At 34.3% G+C, this 20,614-nt stretch overlaps 2 protein-coding genes across 3 annotated transcripts; one reads left to right on the top strand and one right to left on the bottom strand.

Moving 5' to 3' along the window:
- The first annotated feature begins 90 nt into the window (after positions 1-90).
- On the top strand, positions 91-8,375 carry LOC123230201 (eukaryotic translation initiation factor 5B-like). 2 transcript variants are annotated; one of them, XM_044656362.1, is made up of 13 exons: positions 91-343; positions 574-2,693; positions 2,795-3,348; positions 3,442-3,549; positions 3,638-3,738; positions 3,848-3,938; positions 4,466-4,576; positions 4,662-4,727; positions 5,589-5,648; positions 5,780-6,337; positions 6,651-6,770; positions 7,692-7,811; positions 7,895-8,375. In XM_044656362.1, exons 2-13 carry the CDS (start codon positions 593-595, stop codon positions 7,958-7,960), a joined length of 4,056 nt encoding a protein of 1,351 aa, XP_044512297.1. In that variant the 5' UTR covers positions 91-343; positions 574-592; the 3' UTR covers positions 7,961-8,375. The 2 variants fall into 2 exon arrangements, with proteins under 2 accessions (XP_044512297.1, XP_044512296.1); XM_044656361.1 differs by having other exon boundaries at positions 92-343; positions 530-2,693.
- Positions 8,376-17,572: 9,197 nt separating this feature from the next.
- Positions 17,573-18,539, bottom strand: LOC123230040 (vacuolar iron transporter homolog 2-like). Its single transcript, XM_044656139.1, has one exon. The coding sequence runs from the start codon at positions 18,455-18,457 to the stop codon at positions 17,786-17,788; it is 672 nt and encodes a 223-aa protein (XP_044512074.1). The 5' UTR covers positions 18,458-18,539; the 3' UTR covers positions 17,573-17,785.
- Between the last annotated feature and the right edge of the window lie 2,075 nt (positions 18,540-20,614).

Below are 20,614 nucleotides of genomic sequence, written 5' to 3'. Positions count from 1 at the left end.
GAGTTTGGGGTAACTAAACCTTGGCGGAAATAAAGTTTTTGGCCATCCAATCAATTGCCCTTTCTAGAAATGCATGAACGTATATCTTCTCTTTAAAGCAAATCCAATTCGTATTTTGCTGCAGCTTCAACCCGGTCCGTAGGCAACCCTAAAGGGAAACCATCCACTCGACCATACGCATTTGATGCTTTCTTTAACATCAAATTCTCTGTGTCTCCCTCTTCTTTTCTTCTCTTGAAATCATCCTACCGAAAAAAACCCTTTGTGCACACATATTTTATGCGTCTCATCTTCCCGCAATCTTAATCCCTTTCCGCTCTTCCTTTCGTCGTTCTCGCTTCAAGTTAGCCTCTTTCTCTTTGCTGTATTATATAATATATGCAGATTTAGATTCATTTATTGCTTTTTTTTATTTGCTAGGTTTTATATAATCAATTTTATTCATACCATTCATCTCTGATTATATGCAACTGTTTATATTCGCACGATTCTTAATTTTATTTATTTATTATTTTTAATTGGGATTCAGATATTTAGGGACTTAAGTTGATCGAATTGAACTGAATTCTGTAGAGTTAAACCCTGAATTTCAATGGGTAGAAAGAAGCCAACAGCGAGAGACGACGAGAACAAGGCGCCTGTTGCCGCTCAGGGCAGTGGCACCAAATCTAAGAAGAAGGCGGTTGTTATTGATGATGATGAGTACTCTATTGGAACTGAACTCTCTGAAGAACCACCCGTTCAAGAGGAGAAGGTGGTAATTACTGGAAAAAAGAAGGGTAAAAAGGGGAATAAAAAGGGTTCTAGGAAAGATGACGAAGATGATGATTTGGAGGGGGAGGAGAAGGATGATTTTGAGGCAATTGAGATTGGTGGTAAGAAGAAGTCTATGGGGAAGAAGGGTGGGAATAGTGTTTTTTCACCTTCTGCTTTTGGGTTACTTGAAGAGGAAGATGATAATGGGCATAAAGATAGCGAGGGAGAAGATGATTCTGTAGTTAGTTTCAGTGGTAAAAAGAAGCCATCAAAGAAAGGTGGGAAAAAGAGTGGTAGTTTGTTTACAGCATCAGCTTTTGATGTGATTGATGGTGCTAGTGAGGGTGAAAGTGAGGTCATTGATAACGATAATGACATGGAGGAGAGTAAAGATGATGAGGCAGAAGTTACTTTTAAAGGGGATAACAAGTTGAAGAAGGGTGGCAAGAAGGCTGGTGGGAGTGTGTATGCGGCTTCTTCATTTACTGGGCTTGATGATGATGAAGGTGTTTATGGGCAGAGGAAAGATGAGGATGATGATGTTGGACCAATTACATTCTCAGGGAAGAAAAAGAAGTCATCGAAGTCATTAAAGAAAAGTGTTGTTTCATTTAGTGGAGCATTGCTTGATGAGGAAAATGATGATGATGAGCCTTATAAATTCGAGGATGAAGATGAACCTGTATTGTCATTTACGGGTAAGAAAAAGTCTTCTAAGAAGAAGAGTAATAGTGCTTTTACTTCATTGGACGAAGAATCTGGACTTGGGAGTGATATTACAGGTGTAGTTGAACCAGAGCAACAGGGTGTTGGAACTAGTTATGTTGAGTCTAATGATTCTAAAATTAGTAAGAAAGAAGAGGTGGCAGAGACTTCAAAGGGTAAAAAGAAGAAAAAGAAGAGTGGAAGGACAGCTCAAGAAGAGGATGATTTGGCTAAGATCCTTGCTGAGCTTGGTGAAGCGCCTGCCATGGTGAAACCCACCAGCATGCCTCCACAAGAGGAGAAAGTGCAAGTTCAGCCTCCTGTACCTGCTGAATCAGCTCAACCAGCAGATGCTGCTGATGAGAAGGAAGGAGAGGAAGAAAAAGAGGAGTCTGCTGCTGCAAAGAAAAAGAAAAAGAAGAAGGAGAAGGAAAAAGAGAAGAAGGCAGCTGCGGCGGTGGCTGCTGCTGCTGCAGCAGCAGAAGAAACACAGGAAGCAGAAACCAAGAAGGCTGATGGGAAGAATAAAGGACCAAAACTGTCAAAGCAAGTAAGGGAGATGCAAGAAGCACTTGCTAAACGAAAAGAAGCTGAAGAGAGGAAGAAGAGGGAAGAGGAGGAGAGGATAAGGAAGGAAGAAGAGGAGCGAAAAAGGCAAGAAGAACTTGAGAGGCAAGCAGAAGAGGCTAGACGTAGGAAGAAGGAAAAGGAAAAGGAGAGGCTCTTGAAGAAGAAACAGGAAGGCAAGCTTTTAACTGGAAAACAGAAGGAAGAAGCACGGCGGTTGGAGGCTATGAGAAACCAGATTCTGGCTAATGCAGGAATTGCTCTCCCTGCTGGTGACAAGGAAAGCGCCTCACCAAAAAGGCCCAAATACCAGACAAAGAAGTCAAAACCAGTTCAGCATCAAGCAAATGGTTCTGTGCCTGCTAAGGTGGAGGAGATTGCAGAAACAATAGAAAAAGATCAAGAGCTACAAGAAACCATTGGTGAGTTTGATTCTTCAAAAACAGAGAAGGTCGAAGAAGGGGAATCGTTGACCGTGGAAGAGAAACCAGAAGTTGATAATGTGCCCAAGCAGAATGGAAATGAAGAAGAAGAAGAAGAAGATGATGATATGGATTGGGATGCAAAGAGCTGGGATGATGTTAATCTTAATGTCAAAGGTGCTTTTGATGATGAAGAAGTTGATTTTGGGCCTGAACCCGAAGTGAAGAAAGAGACTAATACAGGTAAAGTTTATTGTATTTTATGGCATTTGATGTTGTTATTTCCTTGTTCTTTCATGGTTTGCCTTAGATAAATATCCTTGCTTTATTTTTCAATCTTACAGCCCCAGTTGCAGCCACGAAAGCCATGCCTGTGCAATTGGTTAAATCTCAAGATGATGAGAATAAGAAAAGCCGGTCTGAGGTTGAAGTTACAGACATAAGTAAGAGGAAAGAGGCTGGAGCTAAGAATAAAGCACTGAGTGCAGGTTCTACCCCTAAAGAGGCTGAAGAAAATCTTCGTTCCCCAATCTGCTGCATTATGGGCCATGTTGATACTGGTAAAACAAAGCTGCTGGATTGTATCCGAGGTACTAATGTTCAGGAAGGTGAAGCTGGGGGCATTACTCAACAGATTGGTGCAACGTATTTCCCTGCTGTGAACATACGTGAGAGAACCAAGGAATTGAAAGCCGATGCAAAATTGAAGGTCCCGGGTTTATTAGTTATTGATACCCCTGGTCATGAATCTTTTACAAATCTGCGGTCACGGGGTTCAGGACTTTGTGATATTGCAATTTTGGTTGTGGACATAATGCATGGCTTAGAGCCACAAACTATAGAGTCACTTAATCTTTTGAAAATGAGGAATACAGAGTTTATTATCGCATTGAACAAGGTTAGATTCAATCGGTAGCGTCATCTTTGGAGTAGCCATTCTTTACCTTTTCTAGTTGATGCTTACTTCCTTTTGTTTACCTTTACCTTGCAGGTTGACAGACTCTATGGTTGGAAAACTACTCGCAATGCTCCTATTATAAAATCCATGAAACAACAATCAAAAGACGTACAAAATGAATTTAACATGAGGCTTGTACAGGTGATGTACATGTGCCATTTCTTTTGTTATTAGTTTCCCTTATTTGCAGGTCCTGTTCTCTTAAACTTTTTTCTTATTAATTTGGCAGATTATAACCCAGTTCAAAGAGCAAGGATTGAATACTGAATTATACTACAAAAATAAAGAAATGGGGGAGACTTTCAGTATTGTACCAACAAGTGCTATTACGTATGTCACAGACTCCAGACTGAGTCTTGTGTTGCATTCATTTTGAATCCTAAAGCGTGATTATTTTTTTGCCATTGTCTTGAACAATATTGGGTTTGTCATGTTACAGTGGAGAGGGTATTCCAGATCTGTTATTACTACTGGTTCAGTGGAGTCAGAAAACAATGGTTGAGAAGCTTACTTTCAGTAATGAAGTGCAGGTTTGTTTCTTTTTATTCTATGTTTGCCTTGTGGAGTGCTTCTCTTTATTGTGAACATGGGATCCACAATGTCTTTCAAAAATGAAAGACAAATCCATTTTTTTTAATTTTTAAGATTGCTTTGAATTTTGTTTTCTGAAAATAACAGAACACATTAAATAAAGGCTTTTGAAAAATTACGTAAATTAGTTTTTAATTTATAATTATTGAAATACTTAATTAATATTTTTTATGATTTTAAAAATAAAACCCCAATTTATTATTAAAAAATTAATTAAAAAGATAAAATAACTTGAAAGGGCTTTCTGGTTTTGTAGAACAGATCTTGATAATGGAAAGAAACTTAGAAAGTTGTTTTCATTTGATTACTACCTTTTGGTTGTCATTAAGAAAATAAGATTTTGTGTTTTGTTGGAAGCAGATTATGAAAGCAACAATAGGAGTATTTTCATTTTATGAGTAAAGAAACAAAATCTGGAAAATGAAAATTCGACTGACCCTTATTGTTTGTTGGAACTGCATTTCAGTGTACTGTATTGGAGGTCAAGGTAATTGAAGGCCATGGAACAACAATTGATGTTGTGTTGGTCAATGGTGTGCTTCATGAGGGAGATCAAATTGTTGTTTGTGGCTTGCAGGCAAGCATTGATAAACCAACCCCCATTTGGCATAAATCTGATGGAAAGTTGTTTCTATATTCTCATGACTAAATTTTCCTTTTAGGGACCTATTGTTACCACAATTCGAGCTTTATTGACACCCCATCCAATGAAGGAACTTCGAGTTAAGGTAAGGTTGTTTCTTTTTGAATATTTTCCTCTTCTGTCATATATATTTCCGTCCTCTGCTGAGTAACACTTCTGATCTTAGGAAGTTATATTGTCACTTATAGTGTGTTATGAAACATCTTTTGATGAGGCTTTGCATTCTCTTCTTCTATCATATTAGTAAGGCACTTTGATTTCAATTGCAGTGAGTTAACTGATAAAGCTTTTAAACACTTTGAAAGGCAAGTCATGCAGGAAATCTGTCTTTGGTTTTCTTGTTAGCTTTCAGGTATTTGGGGGGCAATGCCATTTAAACAACTTTAAATATAGTGAATGATCTACAGGATTGAACAATGTGCATATAGCACATTTGATTTAAATCAACAAGAATCAGGGCATCTTCAACAATTAGCTCAATTCCAGAGTGGGATAATGTGCTATCGTATTTGGAAGTCTTAGACTGACAAATTGAGTAGAGAATGGGATGTAAATATAATAACAGATAAAAGGGATGAAACCATGAGTAGCAGGAGTGGATTTAGTGTCTAAATTCTGTCTATTCTTAATAGTCTAGTTGCTGAAGGGCCTTTATTCTTTTAAAATCAGGTTTAGAGGATGGATGGTGGGAGAGAGACTCATGTCTCCAAATGTTTTTCTTTAGGACCTAAACATTGCCCTTCAGTAAGATACTTGCATCTTATTATTATTATGGCTAATTTTTTTTAATATTTTGGGGACCTAAATATTGCCTTCAAGGAGAAACTAGAATCATATTATTTCTAAAAGTTAATTGCATCATTTTATTTTTCCATTGTTTATGCATCATAAGTTTCTGTGAAAAAATATTTTGTCTGATGGCTATTCAATCTCTTTCTGATTTCAGGGAACTTATCTGCATCATAAAGAAATCAAGGCTGCACAGGGTATTAAGATCAGTGCTCAGGTGATTATAACTTTAATAGCATACAATCTTTAAGACCAATTTTGGAGTAATATGCTGCTTCACATGCATTTTGAGTTTAGTTCTGTTAAATGAATTACCTATGTTACCATATCCTATATATCCTGATGCAGGGCCTGGAGCATGCTATAGCTGGCACAGGTCTATATGTGGTTGGACCTGATGATGATTTGGATGATATCAAGGAAGCAGCTATGGAAGATATGAAATCAGTGATGAGCAGGATTGACAAAAGCGGTGAGGGAGTTTGTGTACAAGCATCTACCTTGGGCTCTTTGGAAGCTTTGCTGGAGTTTTTGAAGACCCCTGAAGTGAGTATACCAGTCAGTGGTATAAACATAGGTCCTGTACACAAAAAGGATGTCATGAAGGCCAGTGTAATGCTTGAAAAGAAAAAGGAGTATGCCACTATCTTGGCATTTGATGTCAAAGTAACACCAGAGGCTCGCGAACTAGCAGAGGAACTGGGTGTGAAAATTTTCATTGCCGATATCATTTACCACTTATTTGATCAATTCAAGGCTTATATTGACAATCTTAAGGAGGAGAAGAAGAGGGAAGCTGCTGATGAAGCAGTCTTCCCATGTGTTCTTAAGATTTTACCAAACTGTGTGTTTAACAAGAAAGATCCAATTGTGTTGGGGGTTGATGTCCTTGAAGGCATAGCAAAGGTATAGACTATATTTTATATTTTTACCTGTTTGGCTTTGGTGGGTAAATATGTTTGTTATACCACTGGTCATGTGTAAAATGTCAAATGTCTGCCAAGGACACTTACACATGAGCATCTGACGAAGGAAGAATAAAATTTTGTTAGGAGTTCCTCATTTTTGCATAAATATTTAAGTGTCCCACATCTGAAAATAAATTGCTTAAAGGGTTGTTAGACTAAGCTCTTTCCATCTTGTGAAAGTGATCGAGAAGTCATTGTGTGGTAAGCTCAAATGTTTTATTGGCCTCTGATTCTATCTGCATTTTATGCAGGTTGGAACTCCGATTTGTATCCCTCAAAGGGACTTTATTGATATTGGTCGAATTGCATCAATTGAAAATAACCATAAACCTGTTGACATTGCCAAGAAAGGCCAGAAGGTAGCCATCAAGGTATGAAATCTGAGTTCTGATATCTTGTAGAATGTTTTTGAAGTTAAAGGGTGTTTGGATTTCCCATGGAATTAATTTGTCCTTGACAGAAGGAAATTAGATGAATCCTGGATAAGTAATTAAGAGTTGTGAAAATGATTAAAGAAAATCAATGACCATCCTTCAGGGGCCTTTGGAAACTAATGATGTAATTATTTAATACTTATTTAATCATGGGATAGCAATCTAATTATTTGTTCCTTCAACCTTGATAATGCTGGAAAAGCGGAAAGGCAAGTTGAGAGTGTCATTTTGCCTCAACTTATCTTTCATGAATCTGGTTAATGATGAGGGAACATGCTCTACTCCTTATTTTACATCCTTATGGCCTAGGATCTTGGTCTTTGTAGTAATGCCAGTTTAGTGCCGTTAGAATTTCATTATAGAATTGTATTCTGCCATTTTCTTAAATGTCACATATTCTAGCTCTTGTAAACTTCCTTACTCTCTTGCTTAGCTGAAAAAAAAATCTTCCTTACTCTCTTGTTCTCGAACATTGCAATTATCTTTTCTGATAACGGGACTGAAGTTCTCTTTTATGTATTATGTTCCAACTTGTCTCCAATGTTTACACGGGCTTATGCTGTTGACTGCTCCTGTCATGAAATCTTGATGACCTGTCACTTGGATTCAGATAATTGGCTGTAATTATAATGTCAGACATTTCTGCCTGTTTCACTCGTATTACTGCATAATATCAACTATATGCAACCATTTTCTTTGAGTTTTTTATATTTTATATGTGGGATATAACCCTTGAATTGGTCTTGAGGTGTTCCTGGTCTCCATGTTAAATTGGAAGTTATGCCACTGAACAAACATTGTTTTATTTTCAAGTTTTAATTGAGTTAATATTTACTTGTTTCATTCGTATATTTCCAGATCGTTGGTTCCAATTCTGAGGAGCAGCAAAAAATGTATGGCAGGCATTTTGAAATTGAGGATGAGCTTGTCAGCTGCATTTCAAGGAAGTCAATTGATATACTTAAAGCCAATTATCGGGTGAGTTTGTGATTGTGCTTCTAGTTTCTTTTCCTTAGTGTTAATGTGGAACTTTGGTTGCTTACCATAATCTGAATGTTCAGGATGAACTGTCTATTGATGAATGGAGGTTGGTTGTGAAGCTGAAGAACCTTTTCAAGATACAATGAAAGTAGATAGTTGATGAATGTTTGGGCAGAGTTGTTGTATACTCCCAGAGGTTCTGATTGCTGATCAGGGTTTGTTGGATGGAAAGATTTATACTCGAACAAGGATTAAATGAAGATATTGCAGGTGCTTGAAGCCCCCATTATTCCATGATATAGCTGGGACTTCCTTAAAGATGCCTCCAGATTCTTTTCAGATGTGATATACAAGATGCAAATGTGCAAACCGAATTGAGGGTAAAAAGCTGAGAAATCATTGTTCGGTAACTCTTCAGCTCTGCTTGCATTTCCAGTTTTGTTAAAATTTACACCGATGTTTTGAGTTGAGATGATCAGATAATAATCTTTAATTGTTTGGTGTGAAATGCAAATCCAGTGTATGAAACTCTTTTTATATATTCATTCTATATCCCGCAAATTGTTTTTTTTTTTTTTCCTACTGTTTTGACATAAGTTTCTTCCTCGTGAGATTCAAATCTATTTTTGTTGATGCAGGTGTTCTTGTTTTATGGAAATTATTACTCATGATATTAATTAAAATATTAATTTAATTCTTGAATATGACCAATGTAATCCAATAATTTAATCGAACATAAGCTTCAAACAAAATACTAATTTAATTTCAACCCTACTAATATTCAGTTTTTATTTGCAATGTTTTTGACTCTTGAAACATAAGATCAAGTAAGGAAGATCATTATATTTAGTTACGAGGATTTGCAAATACTTGTAACTTACTTTGGGTTTAATTATCTCATCTGCATTTTCCTGATAAGAGCTTGGAAAAAGTTTTCTGAGACTGGGTTTTGCCGTCAACAGTTCTTCCTTTGTTGTCCTCCTAATGGGGACTGTTCCTGATGGACACTCATCAACCAAGCTGAAGCTGATATGTAATGAAATTCCTCATGGCTTGCTGGCCCTAGCATTTAATGAATCTGTTTTCTAAGCGAAGCTCGGTCTAGTCTTGTAGGCAATCACATTAGAGTCTCTGTTACGGAAGGTTACAAAATAGATTGTTCAATACCGATTGAATTAAGTAAAAAAATTTTCAGCTATGAGGGATTTGCAATTAAATGGACCTGGATTTTGTGATCTTTAAGCAAGGGATGATCGAGTGCTGGCTGTTTATATAAATCCACACAATCGTAAATATCTCCATGCCTTGTCTGCAACAAAACTTAATTGTCATTTGCAGTAAACATTAAGAGGACTTGATCTAATCTTTTCAGATAACACTTTTAAAAAAACTGATGATAGTGAGTGGAAAATAATTTATTCAGTCGTTATAATTATTATTTTTATGATCTCAATAAAATAAAAATTAGTTGTTAAAATCATAAAAATAGTTTTTATAAAGATACAATGAATTATTTTTCTCTCACTAATATCAATTTTTTTTAAGTGTAAGAATGCATGGTGGCTAAAAATGGAGTAATCTAAAGTGTAATTTACCCTGATGGTCTTCACGACAGACTTATTGAAGGAGGCGCGCTCCCTCTCCAAATCCAGATTTTCTTCGATTGATAGAGCTCTGATTTGTGCTTGAATTACAGTAAGAAATAATGTAATATAAACGATTAGAGACATTGAAGAAACTCTATTGCTTCCCCTTAGATCTCAGTTCAAGGACCCCGCAAGGTTGATTATTATATATGCCTCTATTTATATGCTCATAATCCCTTGCAAGATTATCACATTTAATTGTTTTAATTTTTTCAATTAAAAGTGAATCTAGAATCTGGGCTCATTCGTGGACACAAGAATCTATATATGTCAATTCAAGTTTATTGTTACACTCAGATTTGGCCAAAAATCTACAATTGAGTAACAGTTCAATGTAAATATGTCATGTTATGTGGCCAAAAAATTCGTTTCGAGATCAACTGTTTAAATATGACTAGACATGATGACCAAACGTATAGTTACTAAGTAGTGTTTCAGCTTGTAGTTTGTTAAAATCTATTCAAAATATAGACATTTCGATAAGTGATTAGTGATCAAACAATTTCAACTCAACAATTCGCGAAGTAGGGAACTCTATGCATGACACCACTATTAGGGACATGCCTTACTCTTAGAATATTTAGAATATCTTGAATTTATTTTATTAGAATATTTTGTATTTATTTGAAAATATATTGTGTTTATTCTTTTAGGTAAAATATTTTGTATTTATTTAGGAATATCTTGTATATCTTTAACCTACCTTTAGCATTCTATTAAGGTTATCTTATTCAGATTCCATATTTATATTATTGACTATTTAAGAAGACTTCTTTGAATATATTCTATACAATTCTTGTTTAATGAGACATTGAAAGTTTTGTCCAACATAAAATTCTTTATGGTATCAAGACCCATATGCCTTACACCTATAAGATCATCCTAGCCTTATCTTTTTTCCTACTTAGTTCACAGGTGAGAACTTTGCCTTGTGGAGAAATTCAATGGAGATGACACTGTTTGTAAAGGGAAAAGGAAGTTTTGTAGATGGAAGCTTAGAGAAACTTGATAAGGGAGACAAAGAGTTCTTGTTGTGGAAAAAGAATGACTCTATAATGAAGGCATGGATTCGCAACTCACTATCAAAGGAGATTCAAGAGAGTCAGACTTATGCCGACACTACTCATGAGATTTGGAGTGAGTTATGTGAGTGGTATGGACAAAGCAATGCACCCAAACTTTACAAGATTAAGAAAAAAACTCTTTCATCTATCCTAAGAAGAAGGGTATTCTGTTATGCAGTATTTCACCAAATTCAAAATCTATGGTAGGAAATGGAAGTTTGTAGTCCATTGTGTTGTTGTAAATGTGAGACAACAAAAGATTAGAAAAAGTTGAGAGAAACCAAAAAGGGACAACAATTTCTTCTTGGTTTGAATGAGAATTTTGACAGGTTAAGGTCACAAATTCTATCTATGGAGCCAACTCCATCATTAAGCAAAATTTTCTCTCTTACTCTACAAGAAGAGCAATAAATCTCTATGTTGAAATTAGAAACCAGCTTGATAGTACATAAAGTAGCTTTTGCCACAAATTAAGATTATGAAGGAGTTGGTAGGGGGCGCGGTAAAAGACAACAATACAATGATAGTTACATGTTGAAAAAAGTGATCATGCAAGATGAGGCATACCAAGGAAGAGTGTTTTGAGATCATTGGTTATCTTTCAAATTGGAGGAATAATCGAGCTAGTATAAGGCAGAACAAAGTCGGGAAAGGATGTGTTGGCCAAGGAAAGTTAGCAAGCATGGAAAGAATGGTAGGGGACAACATGGACAATGTCTGAAATGAGCGAAAAGGTGATAGTATGGACATAAGGAATTCCCACACTATTGTCCTAGACAAAGAGTAATATGCAAGGCTTCTCACCACGCTTGGTACAAGACTTAGCCAAAACCAATCACATGGTAATGAGTTAGAGGCTAACTTTGCAGGTAAATGTTGTTTATTAAATGAAACTTGGGTTATTGGTGCTTCGGATCACATGATTGGTAGCAATAAGGTGTTAAGTGAGATTGAACAAGCTTCCACTTGTAGCATGTTAAAATTCTTGATAGATCTACACTGCATATATCCCACATTGGTAAATGTGAAATTACCCTAAACATAAAACTTTAAGATAATATGATTATTTCTGATCTTTAATTTAACCTTTTATCAGTCGCTAAAGTCACTTGTGACTTTAATTGTTCAATAACTTTCTTTTTTAACTTTTGCATTTTTCAGTGCTACATATGAGGAAGCCGATTGCTAGGGTAAACTTCGAGATAGGGTATAACAATTAGAGAGGAATTTTGCAATGGTGGGTCAGAGTATCTCGCAGTCTTATGGCATATGCACCTTAGTCATTTACCTACGGATAAATTTTGTTTTTTGTCAAATGTTTCTTTTTCAAATAAATCAATTGATGTTTATGATGTTTGCCATAAGGCAAAACAAACTTGTTCCTCTTTTCCAATTAGTAATGCACAGTGTGCTTCTGTTTTTGATCTTATTCATGTGGATATTTTGGGAGCCTATTTTGTTCTTTCCTTGACTAGAACCCATTATTTTTTAACTATGGTTGATGATAATTCTTTGTGCACTTGGATTTTTCTTCTGAACAATAAGTTAAAATCGTAATTTTTTAGTCATGTTCTACCATTATGTAGAGACAATTTCAGACCAATTTCAAAACCATAAGAAGTGACAATGGTATTGAATTTCTCACGATTGAGGAATTTCTAATTGCACATAGAATTAAACATCAAACAAGTTGTGTAAACACACCTAACAAAATAGGAGGGTAGAGCGTAAGCATCGTCACATAATTGAAGTAGCTAGAGTCTTACATTTCAAAGCCCACCTACCTTTAAAATTTTGGGGAGAGTGTGTCTTAACCGCAGTGTACCTCATTAATTTTATGTCAACTTCAATTCTTATAAACAAAAGTATTTATGAAGCCCTTATAAAAAAAGGCACCAAATTATGAAAAATTGAGAGTTTTTAGGACATTTTGTTATGACCACAATCGTGACAAGCTAAAACATAAATTTCCCCTTAGAGCACATTGTTGTGTTTTTCTTAGATATCCACATGATAAAAAAGGATATAAAGTACATGACTTAGAAAAAGGGAAAATGTTTGTGTCAAGAGACGTATTCTATAAAAAAAATCTTTCCTTTCAAGCCAAACACAACTTATTTTCCTTGTAGTTAGGATCGCATTATACATGATACAACAATTGAAAGCCTAACAATTAACTTAGTTGATGAAAATTCAATAACTATAGGTCCTTTAAACCAATCAAGTCCAACCAATGAGACAATCCTTGAAACCTAAATGGAAACACCATATATTTTACATAATTCAAATGATTCCAACTCCTTTACACCCACAATTGAAACTAATATAGAACTGAACCAAATAGAAACTATACAATCTCCTGTACCAAAACCCATCATGCACACATCTTATAAGTTGGCCAGTTTTGAATATTCTCTTCCACCATCCTTGGTCCCATCTCAAGGTATCACGTCGACTACAAATTTGGGTAAGGTCTATACCTTTTCTCATAATTTGAATTATTCCCAATTAACTCAAACTCATCAAGCTTTTCTTGCATCCCTATCCTTTCTTGATGAGGCTAAACATTATTACCAAACCATACAAGATTCTAGGTGGAAGCATACCGTGTAATAATAAATAAATGCATTAGAACTCAATCAAACTTGGACCTACTAGAAGGTAAGCATGCTATTGACTCCAAATGGGTTTATAAAATCAAGTATAAATTTGACAGTTTTGTTGAGCACTTTAAGGCGCTTTTAGTAGCTAAGGAGTTCACACAGGTGGAGGAAATTGATTATCATGATACTTTTGCTTCGGTGGCAAAGATTACCACATTGAAATGTTTGTTATTTATAACAGTAGTTTAACATTGGCATTTATATCAATTGGATGTGAATAATGCATTTCTGCATGGAGATTTAATTAAAAAGGTCTATATGAAAGTTCCACAAGGTTATGCTAAACTAAGTAACAATCGAGTATTTCGGTTACAAAAGTCTCTATATGGGCTCAAACAAGCATCACGAAAGTGGTACAAAAATTTTACAGACTGCCTTCTTAGTTTCGGGTTCAATCAGTTGGTAGCCGACAATTCTCTTTTCACTTATATTCATGGAAATTCCTTTACAACTATACTTGTTTATGTTGATGATATAATGATTATAAAGAATGACTCTAGTTTTATTGATCATGTCAAACAACATCTTGATGTCACTTTTAACATCAAAGACCTTGGACATCTCAAATACTTCCTAGGAATTGAAGTAACCTAAAGTAGAAAAGGTATAATATTTAATTAATGGAAATATAGCTTGGATTTGTTGGATGAAGCTGACTTCTTGGGTGCTAAATTAGTTTCTTTTCCTATAGATACAAGCATGGCAAACAATTAATTCGAGAGAAAAAATGGGTGATCCAAGTCAATATCGGTGTCTTATTAGTAAATTGCTTTATTTAAATATCACTTGACTGAACATCACACTTTCTTGGTGCAAGTTTTTAGTCAATTTATGCAAGACCCATAGGTTCCTTATTTTAACACTACACTTTGAGTTCTTAAATATATAATGACTTCTCTTAATCAAGGTATTTTCCTTTCTTCATAAAACTTTCTTAAGTTGTTCGTATGTAGTGATTCAAATTGGGCTAGTTGCCTAACAACTAGACATTCTACCATAAGATATGTTGGCTTTCTTAGGGATAGTTTTATTTCTTATAAGTCAAAGAAATGACAAACAGTTTCTAAATCTTTAGCTAAGGTAGAATACAAAGCTAGCTATGATTAATGCTACCAGTGAATTGTTATGGATCCGTTATTTGCTTAGTGACTTGTAGGTAACCTTATCCAAATCGATGATTCTTTACTATGACCATTAGACAACTTTCCACATCGCTACTAACCTGATCTTTCATGAATGCACTAAATGCATTGAAATATATTATCATTTTGTGTATGACTAAATCTTTAGAAATAATTTACACACATCTCAGATTCATTCAATTGACCAAGTAGCGGACTTGTTCTCTAAAGCTCTTTGTAACACTTTTTTTTCAATGCTCACTTGGCAAGTTGGGCATTTGCAATATCCATGCTTTAACTTGAGGGAGGTGTGTTAGAATATTTAGAATATCTTAAATTTATTTTGTTATAATATTTTGCATTTATTTGAGAATATCTTGTATTTATTTGAGAATATATTTTATATCTTTGATATATCTTTAGCATATTATTAGATTTAATTCTAGTCAGATTCCATAGTTATATCGTTAACTCTTTGAGAAGAATTTTTTGTATTCTATACAATCCTTATTTAATGAGACATTGAAAGTTTTGTCTAACATAAAATTCTTTATTTATTGAGATAGTATGTATAAAAAATATCATGGGTGGCCGTCACAACAACTTTCTAGAAAATATATCCTTAAAAATCCTTGAGAAATAATGTTTTCATTGGTATTTATAAAACAATAAGATTCATGGGATTGAGTCCCTTATAGCTTTAACACCCTAATGAACTTAGAAAAACATATAAAATGTACTATCTTATGTAACACATGAACAAACTTGATATGTTTTCATAAACATGAACTTATGCTCAAGCCCTAATTAACTTCTCTTTTGGCTTGCTAATACACACACACACACACACACACACACACACACACACACACATATATTTATTTATTTATCATGCTCATAACTCATTCCTATACTTCACATACTAATTTCAACATGTTTTGTACTTTTACGTATTCATAACGTCGACAACAAATTCGGATAAGGTCTATTCTCTCTCTCATAATTTGAATAATTCCTAATTAACTCAAACTCATCAAACTTTTCTTGCATCCATATCCTCTCTTGATGAGCCTAAACATTATTACCAAGCCATACAAGATCATAGGTTGAAGCATACTAAGCAATAAGAAATAAATGCATTGGAACTCAATCAAACTTGGACATTATAAGACCTACCATGAGAAATAATGTTTTAATTGGTATTCATAAAACAATAAGACTCATGGGATTGAGTCCCACATACATAAATGCCTCATGGCTTTAACACCCTAATGAATTTAGAAAACATGTAAAATGTACTATCTTATCTAACGCGTGAACAAACTTGGTATGTTTTCGTAAACATGAACTTATGCTCAAGCTTTAATTAACTTCTCTTTTGGCTTGCTAAACGTTTTCACCTTTTATACACACACACATGTATGTATGTATGTATGTATGCATGCTCATAACTCATTCCCTTCATTTACTAATTTCAACATGTTTTATACTTTTATGCACTCATAACATCCCTTAAACTTGTGGGATAAGTCATTGGAACAAGAGTTCTCTACTGTGGAATAATTGTTCCTCCTCATTCCTTGAAACAAGTGTCTGGGACCCTAGAATGATTGTTCCTAAATCTAAGGACATATTCATTTATATAAATACACATGTTCAATTTTCTCATGAACATGTCTCAGTCAACTTGCGATACAAGCTGTGTACATCCAGTTGTCCGTAAGGAAAGCAAAATAATAAGATGGATACACTGTTTAAAGCATACAAAGTCATGACAATATTGTCAACTTGCATAATCCAAAAGATATAGTGAGATCTTCACATGGTGGAAAACTCCCGAGGTTTTGGAAGTCCTCTGTGCAGTCCAAGAACAAGGGGTAGTTGCACTCCAAGAACAAGGGACAATTGAAATGTTGGTGAACACAAGATTAATCAAGACTTCTTTTTAATCTTCTCGATCCCTTGCTGAAAATTTAAACTTTAGTTTTTTCCAAAATTTTAAGAGGATTAATACTTTTATGTTGAACTGTTAAGCTGTACAGAGAGAAGAGAATATTTGAGTGTTTAACCCTACGCAGCAAACCATATATATAGTCGAGTGAAGTTGTTAACAAAAGATAAGTTATTCAAAGAGATGATAATTTAACTTAAACAGAAAATGCATAAAACTAAGAGTTGTGATTTCTTCAACTTTGATTGCCATCTGCAGTTGAAATAACAGATGCACTGCACTAACAAATGGGATTGTGTTTGCCTAAATATATCGTGGCTTTAAGAGAAACAGCATTTTCTTATTCAAATTTTGGAGTGCCACAGAGGCCCATAAACGCAATATGGTCAAAAGTCTTTTCATCGAAAGCAACTTTTTCAAAATCAATTGAAGCTGCAAAACAAATTTTCAAAGCATGTGTAATTGTCACCTTCTTCGTCTTAAAAGGGTAAAAAAAAAAAAAAAAAAAAAGAAGGAAATTTCACATCTAATTAAGTCATTATTCTCAATAACCTTCTGAAAAAACATATACATAAAAAAAATGACAAGAGTAGTTTAGAAGAATTATTTCCAAATATTTCTATGTGGAAATTGATTTTGGAAATCACTCTTAAATATATTTTTCTTATATATTTTCATGCCGTAAGTAACTTCAAAAAATATATATGAAAAAGAAAAACTAACGTATAACTTATACATGGCAACATTGAATTGGTAGGTGAAATTGGTGAAAGCAAAATGCACTCAAACAATTATTGTTTGCTATCTTTAACTAATAACATAAACAGCAATGTATCTCCAATTCATCGAATTGGCTATAAAGATTGTCTTTTCCTTTTCAATATGCTTATAATGCATATGCCCAAGATACCCACTATCATCGATTTCTTCAATATAATGTCACAAATAAGTGTATATTTCACTACTTTAGTATATATAAATGGATACGAAATATGAAAGTCCTTTTCATGGAAGCCACTCAGGTTGGCAAAGCACCAAAACCCCTTTTCCTTTCCATAACTTTTGTTTTCCTTGATAATTTAACATATAATTCAAGATATAATACTAAGTGGAACTTTGTTCAGAAATTTAGAAAGTTGAAGATATGGTTTATCATTTTCCTTTTAAAAAAACACCTGGGTCACATTAATTTGTTGCCATTTGAAAGTAGTCCTTAAGACTTAATGGAAAGAACCAATATATATGTGGCTACCATTTTCTACCTACATATCATGCATTTTGTAAAGAGAAGATGTAAGGTCTGATAATAAAAATTATACTTTCATATATTTATCTACCTCATCATTTGTATTTATTATTTAAAACATGATAAATTACATAATATTATGGATAAATCCCTCCTATTTTGCCACTAACAAATTAGGAGAGGAAAAGAGAGAAAAAGAAATTAGTTTTGTGCAAACATATAGTGTGAAAAAAACAAACATAAGAATAAACTTGAGAGCAGTGAGAGGAGATTGATTGATTCACAGTCCGCGTGAGCCAATCAACTTGGTTAGCCCAAAAGTTACAGCCATGGCTAGCCACCCTCCAATCAAAACCCTAGCCGAAGATCGAACCACCGGCGCCTTCCCTAGAACCGCCCCTACCCACCCGAACACGGCCAGTGCCACGCTCACGGCTGCCACCACGACGCCGAGCCTCACGTTGTAATCTCCAATAAATGCTGCAGCCAGTAATGGCACCATTGCACCTAAAGAAAACGTAAAAGCTGAAGCTGCAGCAGCCTGTAAAGGGTTCGGCAAAGTCTCTTCGTCTTCTTCATCTAGTTGCTGTGTTTGAATTACTCCATTTTGATTTTCTCTTTGCTTGTCTCTCTTTATCTGAGCAACCTCTATGTCCAACTGTGAGTAAACAGACACGAATTCTCCTATCGCCATGCTGCAGGCGCCGGCGACTAAGCCAGCGAAGCCAGTCAGTATCATGGCCTTAATATCATGTTTCACAGCCCCAACACCCATCATTAACGATGCGGTGGAGACAAGGCCGTCGGTGGCGCCTAAAACAGCGGCTCGAAGCCATTGCGATCGCTTTGAGTAGTCGAATTTTTCATCTTTGTGGTCGAGCTCGAGAGTTGTTTGTTGCTCGACATCATTTACAGAGACAGTCAATTTGGGGTTGCTCAAGTTGGCTGCCATTGATTAAAACTATAACAGAAAATGATAAGAAAATGGTGAGAATGTGAAAGGAAGAAGATGCAGAGGAGTCTGGAGAACACACGCCTTGAAGAAGTGAATTTATAGGAGGAGAGCCTCAGTATGGTGGAGGCAAACGTGGGGCATATCCACTATGGGAAGAAAATATTTTAATTAATTAAACAAAATACAATTTAGAAACAAGTAATATTTGATTAAAGAAAACTATATGGTAATTAACTAATTAATAACTGAGAATATATAGGTTTGTGGAGAAAACAGTTGGGTCAAGAATATGCCATCACCGCACACACTACTTTGTAAAATGTCAAGTCTGAAGTGAGACTTCTTTGAGAATAAATACTGCAATTTTACAACCTTCATTTTTCACCTCTACTTGAAGACAAAAAGAATTAATTCTTCACTAATTTTAAACAAACTATAACTTTTTTCTTGTTAAAGAGATCGAATTTGTTGTTTTTTTTTTTTTTAAATTAAAGTAACTAAACTATCAATTCTTTTTATTGAAGATATTAAATTCTCAGATAAAAATAATAAAAATTGGGATATTAATTAAAATAGCTATTTTTTCCCCTTTTATACATATATATAGCCATTATTTTTCCTACTATACAAATATAATCACTTTTTAATTTGACTTTATTTTTAAAAGAAAAAAATTCTAAGATTTGGGTTGCCTAAATGGGATGGCTGGATGGGTTTCAACCGTGTCACTTGGCTAACCAATTTTTAAAAATAAATTAGTTAGATGAACGACCACCTGACCAACCTTTTCACAGTCAAAGTTGCCATAAATTTTCACATTTTTACCTCATTTCATCTCATATCTCAACCTTGACTAAGTGAGTAGATGAATTTTAAGCCTTGATTGGATGAGTTTATGTTTGACTGAGTGAGTCTTAGCTAAGTGAGTACAAAATTTAAGGGTATTTTAAATATTTTATGTTTTAAACTATGCGTGTGTAATAAGAAAAAAAGTGGTTTTATATATATACAAAGCAAAAAATAGATTATTTTAATTAATATCTCATGAAAATTTCTATATATCCTATTGAAGGTATAGAATATAATTAAAATTATTTGTTTTGTTTGCAAAGTCAAAGGATTAGTTTTATACCTTTATGGAAATAATAAAAGTTTAGTTTCTTCGATTAAAAAAATTTGAAAATTTAGTTTTTTTAAATAAAAGAAAGTTCAGTTCGATACCATTAAATGTTATTGTCTCTGAGTTTCTGAAAATTGCCTCAAACATATAAGAACTGGATTATCAAAAGCTCTCTGGAAACAACAAGAGTAAGTTATATTAATTAATATATACATAGTACTAGCTTAAGCTTAAACTTGATTTTATCACGTGAAATCTATAATGTCTAAGTTCAATTAATTTATGAAGAAAAAAAAAAAAAAAGACCTATTGCCATAGTACTTAAGTCGAGAGGATTACCCTTTAATCAAGGCAGATTAATAAATGAAAACCCAATTCTCATCCTATGTATATATTTAGGTGAGTAAATATGAATTCAGTAATTGGAAAAATATTAATGACTAGACATATAGGTAGCTCTAAAATTGCTTAAATGGTGAAGAAACAAACGTGAAAAGAGAGGAGGTGGGAATTAAGGGGAAAAGACACAATTAAAAGTTACAGAAAATCATGAAAATGTTGTCAATGATAAATTGGGAATTGAAGAGGTGGCAAGGGTTCTCCAAAAAAATCAATAATTTTATGGAGAAGATGATGCATTATAGGGCGAACGGTTATACCAGAATTTGAAGCTCATGAGGAAAGCACGAGATTGAGCACGATAATTGAACAGGGACAAATTAAAAAAGTTCATGGATGAGAGAAAGATCGATTAGACTTATGAACAAGCAAAACAATGAAGAGTTACAAAACTTTCTGTTTCTTTGGTCAGTTTTCTTTTTTTTTAATCTTATTTTTCAAGGCAATTTGATGTTACATAAAGGTAGGCTCAGGCTCTGTGTATCAATTAATATAGGAAATTCCTTAGAATTCACGTATAATATACTGTTTTGCATGTTTGACTTTGTTTTTTAAAGATATTTATGAGCTTCAAATAGTATAGCTTATTATGCTATATTTTAAGTAGTAATAATAATAATAATAATTAAAAAATA

The sequence above is a fragment of the Mangifera indica genome, chromosome 11, assembly GCF_011075055.1.
Source record: "Mangifera indica cultivar Alphonso chromosome 11, CATAS_Mindica_2.1, whole genome shotgun sequence".
NCBI classification, from domain to species: Eukaryota; Viridiplantae; Streptophyta; class Magnoliopsida; order Sapindales; family Anacardiaceae; genus Mangifera; species Mangifera indica.
The sequence above is the reverse complement of the archived record's forward strand: the minus strand, read 5'-3'. Positions and strand labels throughout refer to the sequence as shown.